The sequence below is a fragment of the Malurus melanocephalus genome, unplaced genomic scaffold (assembly GCF_030028575.1).
Source record: "Malurus melanocephalus ecotype Western Australia unplaced genomic scaffold, MMel_1.1 scaffold_53, whole genome shotgun sequence".
NCBI classification, from domain to species: Eukaryota; Metazoa; Chordata; class Aves; order Passeriformes; family Maluridae; genus Malurus; species Malurus melanocephalus.
In genome coordinates this window covers 240,047-250,491 of record NW_026623285.1, presented here as the reverse complement: position 1 = coordinate 250,491, position 10,445 = coordinate 240,047, and the positions used below count along the sequence as shown (strand labels likewise).

Genomic DNA, 10,445 nt, shown 5'->3' with positions numbered 1-10,445 from the left:
TCTTTCTTTCTTTCTTTCTTTCTTTCTTTCTTTCTTTCTTTCTTTCTTTCTTTCTTTCTTTCTTTCAAGGAAGGTGGAAAGACCAAAAATAAATTCATTATACCTCAGTGTTGATCAAGCTGTACACAGCAATTCCCTCCTTCTCCTAATTTCCCTTTTTGTCCTATTTCCTCTATTAGTATTTTTTAAGTCATCTTTCACACACATCTTTCCTACAACAAGATGCACATTCCTTTTTAAAGGAGCTGATGTTCACCTCTATTTCAAGTCTCTTCCCACTGCACTTTTGTCTCTTCTTTTAAAACTAGAAGGGTGATTTGGGCTACCCAAGGAGATGCACCTCTCACAGCAACACAAACACCCAAGGAACTCTGACTATCCAGTTACTTTTAGCAACTATGTGCATTTATTAATTTGCAACTTCATTGAAGACAGAATTGAAAGCTCTTCTTGCCACAGTGACAGTAAAGGGGCAGAAGGGAACCAAAGTCATCCAATCAGCACCAAGAGRTGCAAATGCAAATTCCACAATGAGCTGCCAAAAAAATCAGGTTTCAGCAGTGCTTTTGAGAAGTGGTCCCCTCTCCATACAAAAACATTTTTCTTAGAAAATTAAGAAAATTAAACTTCTGGGAAACAAGAAAAYCAGGCATGGCTTCAGGAGATAAGCAAGGCAATGATTAATAGTCCTACTTCAGAAAAAAAACCAAAAATATACCTAGCTTTTTTCAATGTTTTCACCCTAACAGCCAACCTTTTTGCTTTTATTTYAATACAAGTATGTAGGGTTTGTTCAAAGCTTTCAGCACTTTTCTCAGATGCTTCATTTTCTATGAATTATTTATAATTTTTGGAGCAGTGTTTCAACAAAGTCAGGGAAARATACATCAAAAGCCAGCCAGTGCTACTAACACACAGACCAAGTTTCRACTTTTGAAAACTAAAGATGAACACACACAGAGCTGGCCCTTCTTAAAACACTAACAAAATGTCTAGAAAGACATACAAACCAATGAAAAWAAWTCTATTTTCTTTAATAGCTTTGTGAAGGTTAATGGTAAATTTCCTTCTGCTCATTTCRGTACTGCCTTTCTCCAACTACTCTGCTTTTGCCAGCAATTCTCCASAAAACACGGTATTTTTTCTTCCCCAGCTGAAATGTTCCTACCCGTTAGTTCAGGGATATCAAGTCCAGGACCTCATTTAAGTCCTCATTCCCATCACTGCCACAACTAAAAGTGGTGCAGGAAAACTCTCACTTTATGTACAGCCAGCCTGACCTTCCTGTGTGGAATATTCTTAAGACAAAATAAGGCATATTCTTGACCCCAGAAAAACTCCAAACACCGCATCAGGCTATATCCCWCAAGGGGCAACCTAAATTTAAAAACACTTGCTTTCATTCCACAGAGATGTTTTCAGAAAATCCATTTCAGGTATTGAAACAGCCTTTAAATGTTGTCAGCCTTTYAGACTCACTTATATGATATTAAAACAAAAAACAGAACCAAGAATGCCAACACAAAAACAAASAAACAAAAACAAAATAGAAGGATTTAAATAGTTTTGAATTTTCAGATGTCTATCCAAAGTCTTATGATGGGCACTTTTTTTTTAAGTGCCCCTCGAAGCCACCACCACAAATCACCTTTCTCAAATAAATCATTGCCTACCACAGTGTTTTTAGCGGGGAGTAAATATTTTCTCACTTAAAAGAATATCAACTACATTTTCTCTCAAAGTAATTTACTTCCATTCAACACAAAATAGTAATTAAAATTTGTAGAAAACAGTCTTTTTACAAAATCACCAGACTGTGTGTAAGATTTCCTAACATTCAAACATTTTTTCTTAGCTGCAAACACATATTTTGTGGCACAGAATTTAGTTTGTACAGAAACATTTTATCTTCAGTGGATGGAGGCTCCACGCAATGACAGCCCAGTATATGTAGAAATATAGATGTTCTAGGAAAAGTTAAGCAAGCAGCAAAGCTGGTTATGACTGGTTTTAGTCTGCAAGAAAAAGAAACAGCTGACTGCAAGTTCAGATTTGGGGGATGTCAAAGGGATTTACACAATGGCAGATTTTCCTTTCRTATCTGTTGTTTGTACAACATTTTTCTGAATTCACGCAAGCATAACATCTTTTCATACAATCTCTTCATATTTCTGCTGTTTATCACACTAAAAACCATTCACAGCCTTTTAAACCATATCAGTAACTATTAGTAAGCAATGTTCTTCTCAGATAATGTCAGGAAAGAAACAAAAATATCCATTTTATTTAGCAGCAGTTAAGGACATATTCTAAAATTCCACAGCTGCTATGATTCTGTGATGCTTAAGAATTTTTAGGCAGACACACAGAAAGTTGTTTTTCCCTCTACATGGAGGGAAAAAAAAAAAAAAAAAAAGAAGGGAAAGATTACATCCCTACAAACAAAGCCCATTTTTAGTCACAAAGTGCAGAATTCCATGGTCAAACAGAACACCAACATCCAAACCATCAAGCATGATGTCAGGTAGGCACAAACACCAAGTGAAGGTGGGGTCCAGCCTGGACTGAGAAGGTGACAGAGTGTCCCAGACCAAGGCAAATGTCCACTCAAACAGCTTAATCCTTCTGTATCCCAAACAACCCTCCACAGCTGAACTGCAGTACGATGAGACCATRAGACAGAAGTATTGTCAGAAACACTCACAKTGAGAAATGTCCACTTTGCAYTTCCACATACCCRAAGTTTACATTTCAGCTCTYGAACCTTSAGTTCTAGTTCCTTCTGCCTCTGCAAAAGATGTGTGCTCTCCCTTTTGAGAATGCTTTTGTCTTTGGACAGTTTCTGATCTGGTCTTATTTGTGCCTGTCTGGTGCCTGGCACTGAGGTAGAAGCCACCATCCTTCCCTTTTAAAAAATAAATTACAGAGAATTAATTCTAGAAGTCCATAATTTACTGAAAACTCTTTGTGTTTTACCAGTCACTCAAAAGTCTTTTTCATCCAAAAATCATCTTACAATACACTYGTACCTTACAATACACACAATACAAGACCTGGAAAAGTCAAGGTCCATTGTAGTTCAAATCTCCAATCTACTAAATCAGCCAAAGCACAATCGGGTTAGTGTTTGGGTTCTCTAGCCTAAAAGTTGTTTTTTTAGCAAAGAAGAGTGGTGTGAAGCAATCTATCTCTGAGTACTGGGATGACACTGAATACCACCAAAGCTCCTCGACACCCCACATCAACTCCATCCTCACCAGCATGGCTTTAGGTACATCGTAGCTTGTTTCCTTCTCAGGCGTGTTACCCCAAAAATGCCTGTGATGTGCAAAACACACAGAAATGGAACAGAGAATCTGCTGGCTGCTGCCTGCTCAGGCCAGTCAGGGCAGCTTTGTACATAAAAGTATCTCAAACCTGAGCCAAAAAAAAAAAAAAAGCCTTCTTCCTTTTTTAAAATCAGATTCTCAGCATAACTGTAACTCAAAAACTGGGCAGAACAGAGTATCAAAATAATTCAGTATGAAACACTTTACTATAAATTCAGACTTTTTTTGGAGAGCATCTTATTTTGTATGAGTATTTGTTAACAGCATAGACTTGCCTAAATTATCTTACTTTAAACCAGAACTGGATACTGTTCCGGTACATGGTGTGGCCTCAGGTGATTCATTAATATGTTYAAAATGCTCAGATTATGGAACATTAGCAAATTCTAAACAAGTGTTTTTGGAGAACATTAGACTTGTTATGTCATCTCAACTTACCGAATGCCAAGTACCCTTTTTCCACCCACAAGCATTTTCCTCAGCAGCCTGTTGCCATGGCAACCGTAGCAACTGCAGGACAAGTCTCTTTAAAAAGATTTCTGACAACAGCTGTATCTGCCAACTTAGCACCACCTCTTGTCAATGTAATTACAAGTTGCAGAGAAACTGTTATCCCCTAAAGCTTGCTTCGACTGAGATATCTGGCTTTATTTCATGCAAGCACACATTGTTACATTCCCACACAGCTAAATCTCCATCATGGGTCTGTCCTGGGAGGCAAGGATGCTTTTACAATCCACGTTTGTGTCCAGTGAGTTTTCAATAGAGACAAATAAAGAGGGCATAGCTTCCAAAAGCCTCAAGGACAAGCCCATGGAAATTACACAGTTGCTAAAATAAACAACAGTGAATTGCCTATCACTGCAAAAATGTGCTTATAGGCCTAATGTCCTGCAATCCTCACTTTCAAGCAAGCTTTCTGGTATCTTCTCCTCTACTTACAAGCTGCTACCCTTTCCTTTTTTTCTAAATCATGCATTAAGTTACATAAGAACAGTCTGCCTCGGAAAATCAGATGAGGAAGAGAAATCTCTCCAACCATCCACACAACTAATGAACAGTTTTCTATAGATTAATGTCCTCCTTCCCATCACCACAGCAGGTACACGTATTCACATGAATTTCCTTTCACTGCTGCTGAAAAGACAGGAATTTGAATTTCTATTTCAGATACTCACTCCTATCTTCTCATAAACCCCTATTACAGCAACCAAGATGATCAGATCACTTACACCAAGTGTTCTGTGACATTCCACTACCTTTCTTTGAGCCAAATATATGATTTCTCATAAAATTCTGATTCCCTGAGCTGGCAGATACTCAGTCAGAGCATCCTCTTGGGGTATTGTACAGTGCTTGATTAGACTTGTTTACCCACTGCAGAATAGAAACTTCTGTCTCCCAGTGCTGGATTTKTGTGACAGCTACTTTTCCACACTTCAGTGTTTCCTGGAGACATGCATTTTTCAGTAAACCCTGCCTTGACCACCTCTTCTCCAATATCTTTTTTTTTTAATACTTTGTCTGAGCGACAATGGTACCATCTTTCTGCTTGGCTTTGTGATGTACATTTATTTCTTTTTCAAAAGTTTGTCTGTTCAAAAACTTCTTTCCCTCTGAAATAAAAACACAATCAAGTTGTGTAGTGGACACTCTGTATATCATCTTTCTTCTGAGAAAAAGACAACATATTTAAAACCAAAACCCAAAGAGCTGCGTAGGTAAATCTTATGTTCAAAAGATTTATTCTGAAACAATGCTGTTAACTGTACAGGTACAGCTGTACCTGACTTTGTCAGTGTCAATGCCAGACTGGACTTCAACACCAATAACAAGTCTAATGTTCTCTCCCTCAATGTTCAGTTTTGAAGAATTCAGTATCATAAGTGACAGAAATCCAAAGTCTCATCAACTCTAAATAGAAGCTGGCAACTGGGTTATCCAATTCTTTGAGAGGATAATAGACCAACTATTTAACAGTATTAGATATAATATATAAAAACCATATTAAAAGGATAACATATTTTTAAAATTTGAATTATTATAAAAGTAGCTTTTCAATAAGTGATCCAGAAGATGAAATAGAACATAGCAACAAATAAAGTATTATGTGTATGTGCATTATGGAAATCTACTTTACTGAAAATATTCATATAGAAATTAGGAAATGCCAGAATTGGCAGCTACCACTGTCATCATAATGTCAAAGAAAAACAGTTTTGAAAGACTGGGGAATGCACTCAGGACYTTTGCAGGACATCTGGGAGAAAGGAATCTTTTGTTAACAGGGTTTTCCTCTTACTGCCCTCCACTTCTGACAAACCAGTTTTGCTGAAAGCTAAGAGTGGAAGGTGTAGGGTCTGGAAAGCTACACAGCAAGCAAACTAAAAGGTAGCTCAAGCAATTCAAACTATTAAAGAGCAGGGGGGGGGAAAGAAAATAATAGAAAAAATAAAAAGCCGACACAAAACTCCAGGGAATTGACAACAGATTTTCATCTGTTTTGAGTAATCACATTTAGCAACAATGGGACCACAGGAAYGAGGCCATGCACAAGGGCTCTTGGAACCTCTTCTGTTTGATAGATGGATAGACAGGGCAAGCTGGACAGGAGCTTCCTGCCTCCTTCTCCTCCTCTGGCAGCATCTGCTCCCAAGGCAAGGGCTAGGGCAGCATGGGCACTGCCAGCTCCCATCCCTGAAGAGACCAGTTATTAGGACTGGGAAAAGTGTCCCAGAAAGGGAGATTGCCACTAGCAGAACTTGTCCAAGAGTCACCAGTGCACCCAGAAGTGCTSTAAGCTTTTTCAACTCCTGTTGGCATCAACTCCTGAGCCTTGCATGTTTAGTGCTGGCCAGAGACAACAGGGCTCCTACTCCCACCTGCTATTYTCTCTCTTGACCAGAAGTTTGCACAACACTCAAGCATTCAAGCAGCTCACAGGCGCAGTTGAATTTATCATTTATATTTATTTATTGGTTCTGTGACCAAGGGAGGTGTTCTTTTCCTCTGGAGGAGAAGCAGCAGAGGTACTTTGTTTCCTTGGCCCCAGGAAGAACTTGGGTCMGATAGAAATAGACCTGAGGCAAATCATACTCTAAAAAACACTTCTCCAGCACAACCTGAACCCTTTTTACTAAACTATTTAATTCCTAGAGCATGTTCATGGCAACAGATCAGACAGTCCATCCCAGCTTTCCCTGTTTTCAGTGTAACAGACTGTGCTGGTATTTGGGAACACTGTGCTGGTATTTGGGAACATCTGCTACACATCCTGTCATCTAAATTCTTTAAAATTTGTTTCTCACCTGGTCACACATGTTTAGCTTCTGATTAGCTGGTATCTGCAATGCCCAGAGCCTGTACTTCTCATCAACATTCAGACATCCCAAGTTTGGTGGAATTTTAAATATGTTCGGTCTATTCAGGATTTAAGATTTTCCAGTCACCTGATACTGCTTAGTAAAATAACATATAAATCAGCAGAGATTAGGYAAACCTCCTACAGAAATTTGCACTGGCAACTACTAGAATACAAGCATGCTGCAGAGATTGGAATCTTCCATACTAAAGCCAGATACCCTTCGGAGGAAAGAACTGAGTTACAGAAATCTCTYACACTGGAATCTGTCTAAAAGCTTAGTGACTAAACTTTCAGTAACAGAATAGATCTCTGCTATTTTTTTCCTGCATTTTTTCCCCTAAAGGCTACAATTAAGAAGCAGTAGAGAAGGCTTTCTTCATGGCCAGCAATGTAATCTAATGTTTCCATGCCAAACAGCTTGTGTAGACATTAACATTCTAAATAGGARCTATTAGCCCCCAGTATCAGTCTGYTAATGCTGATTAGCAGCTCTTTCAGGTCCTTTCCATCAACACTAATGTGTCACACAAAGCCTACCATTTTCATCAGACAGAAATTTTGAAATTAAATTACATTGCTTACCAACAACCACTCGTGAATCTCTTTATCAAGAGATACAAACAGCACTTTGCAAATACATCATGTTTGCCAGACTTYTCATTATTATTTTCTAAAATTCCAGGTCACTTGAATTTGTGTCCCACATTTATAACCACTGTTTTAAAATGCATTCACRCAGCAGGTTTCAAAAAGAGAAAGATCCATTTATGCTATCATCTTGTACACAGAACTGACATACAATTAAAAACTTCAATAAAATAGTTCCTGCCTATTCACTGTTGATCTCTTGCTGTACCAACATYTGCCTTCAGAAAAAAATCCACCATAAGTTTGGAAATTAGGAATTAGAAAATTAGGGGGGAAAAGAATCAAGAGTACCAATATGAAAATATAAGTATGTCTCCAGGCAGCATTTGTGGAATGGAAGGCAGATCTTATTTTCACACTTTCCTGTAATTACTCCAACAGCATTATGGAAAAAAAAAAAAACTAATGTATTTGATATCTTATCGCTCATAAATATATATGCTAATGCTTCAAAAACATAATCCTGTAATCGCAAAAAAGTTGATCGAAGTATATTTTGTGAATATGCTAGAAAAATGCCAACACATTACACAGCAGCCTCACATGGCTTTTCTCTTAATGTGTTACTACAACATTTTATTGACACTGACATYTTAATACACCTGACAAAGGAACAGGCCAGCCACAGAATACACATGCTGGGTTTGTTTTCTTCCCTTTCCAAGAAAAATGTAGAAGATATGTCTGAACAAAAAGTTCAGACACATCTTTTAATTTTGGTATACTTTGCAATAGGCAAAACTACCAGTAGTTCACAYACAAAACCAAAACCTGCCATCGTCCTTTTTATGCTTGTCATAGAACTGCTACTAAATATGTCCTTGTTATCTTCTCAAGAGTACTTTATTCAGCACATTCAACATTACAAGTTTTTAAAGGATCTTTTGCAGTTTTTCAAATGGAGCAAAGAACCACGTCTCTGAAAAAAAGCATTGCTTGCTTGTTAAAAAAGCCCATAACATATATGGCACAAAGAAAGAGAATTCAACATTCTGCATGTTACMTTCTTGTAGTATTTTCTGAGTGTTAAAAAACCCTAAACAGTGTTTCCATAATTTTACTGAAGTGTGAACTGCAGCAAGGCTTGCTCACACAAAATAAGCTCTTTCTTTAGGAGAGAAAACAGTTGTTTAAGAGAACTTAAGAAAATAAAACCCACAGCATAATCCAAGAGCAAGCAAGTACCTTTAAAAGTACCTGCAGAGAATTAAAGCTTTTACATTTAAGTAAAAAACAAAATTCACAAAATACTTACCTTGCTAAAACCCTGTTTGCCAAAAGCTGCATTAGTCTGAGGACAAACTTCAGTCAACACACACGTTATTTTCAAGAAGTCATTACATCTCCTGACATTTGAAGTGTGGAGAGCGTATACAAGTTATTAGCTGTCATTTTTCATAGGTGCTTGATGGCTTATAACAGCCAAAAATTAAATCAAAACAGTCTCACTGCTGTTGAGACAAGTAATGCCCCACCTTAAGCTTTCAGTCTTCATAATTTTAGGTGCATTTGCAAGCCYGTTCTCATTTTCTTCCAAGAATTAATGAAACGGATCAGGACAGGTAATGTACCTCAGAGAAATAGTTTGCAATGAACATTTTTAACAGTTTAATTACCAGCTAGCAGTACACAGATCTTTTTTTATCAATCCTTCCTCACATATTGTAACATGTGTGTGGCATCCATTCTCTTTCTCTCCTTAATCAAAGGAGACAACAATTCTGGCATACCCCTCATTCTCTTTACAAGCAAGACTTGGGGTTTGGTTTGCGGGGTTTCTCCAGCTATAAGTTGGTATCTGAACCTCTGTAAAACAAAGCCAACTCCTCAAACATTGTTTTTGGTAGACAACATTCTACCTGTTATTCAAAGGAAAGGATCCAGAGCTCAGAGCTGGAAAGAAAACCCCTGTGCAACCGAACATTTTGTTAACCTTAGAAGCACATTCCTACCTCTGTGCCTCACAATATTAAAGCACTCTGACTGAGTCTCARAATGCCACAATAAGAACACAAAAACCATTAAATGTCTGGGGATTTTTACTTTTTCTCTCTTTCCCTTTCCAACACCCTGACTGCCTACACAAAAATCGATGCTTTTAGGGCAAGAGATCCACTTCCAGCAGGAYTCCCACTGCCTCCTACAGTATTCTTCAGTCAACAGTAGATATTTTAGCCTTCAATTTTTTTTTTTTTTGGCCCACCAAATATTCAAGAAAAAAGAGCTACAAACTTATTTGTGCAASAGATTCTCATTCATCATGTGTTCATTTGATGAACAATTATTTTTGACATTTGAGAAAAGAGTAACTGGTTGAAGTTTGAACAGCAGTACTTGAAATTCTGAAATCTGAACTAGATAGTTTTTCTTTTTTCAAAATTAAATGCTATCTTTTGTTCTCACTTCTACAGAAACTTGCTGGGACTGGGAGGATAAGGTTAAACACCTAAGCTAAAATCAAATAATTTGGAACATGCTCAGCCAGTGTGTAGCAAGATATTCTCCCTGAAATGGGGGGTAAATCAACTTGAACAATGCCCTATTTACAAAGCTATTCATGCTGCTATGATGTTGAATGATGCTGAAAGCTCATCAGCTACAAAATTAAGCATTCTTCGAGTGAGGTGAAGATGTAGCTGGCCTGGTAAAGTGCCTGATAAAGGAACAAAAAAGTGAGAGTACTGATAACTTATCTAAAACTACTGTCACGTAGCTGGCCTGGAGACACTCCCAGTCCCACTCTTTAATGTCAGGGTCCTCTGGCATCCCTCTTCTTGGAGATTTTGAACTGGGGTTGCCCCTCAAGGTTACTCCTCAAGGCTGAGCAAAAGAGATTTGCCCACAGTCTTTGATTTGGTAACATCAATAACTTCAATCTCTACTGAGTAACTGGTTTTGCTACCTTTCCTATAATTACTTTGATATAACTGCTTCAATATTACTTGAAGCAATGCACTGAACTATACTAGTAGTTACAGCTTCTACACAGTCTGATTAAGACTATATAGTTTTATAATTATCATAATAAATTAAATATTTTATATAAATATATCTGCTTTGCCATCCTTATGTCTGCAGGACAAAGTTGTACAAATGTCYGTTTA

The 10,445-nt window shown here is 37.7% G+C and overlaps 1 protein-coding gene across 1 annotated transcript in view; it reads right to left on the bottom strand.

Moving 5' to 3' along the window:
- Nucleotides 1-8,689, bottom strand: part of STK31 (serine/threonine kinase 31) — a gene marked incomplete at its 5' end in the record, with an annotated part of 28,622 nt that extends 19,933 nt beyond the window's left edge. Inside the window, 10 exon segments of the mRNA XM_057365440.1 lie at nt 719-830; nt 1,649-1,652; nt 2,738-2,905; nt 3,768-3,904; nt 4,589-4,770; nt 4,772-4,842; nt 4,845-4,943; nt 6,638-6,758; nt 7,550-7,582; nt 8,595-8,689. Coding sequence (XP_057221423.1) covers nt 719-830; nt 1,649-1,652; nt 2,738-2,905; nt 3,768-3,904; nt 4,589-4,770; nt 4,772-4,842; nt 4,845-4,943; nt 6,638-6,758; nt 7,550-7,582; nt 8,595-8,689 — 1,022 coding nt within the window.
- Between the last annotated feature and the right edge of the window lie 1,756 nt (nt 8,690-10,445).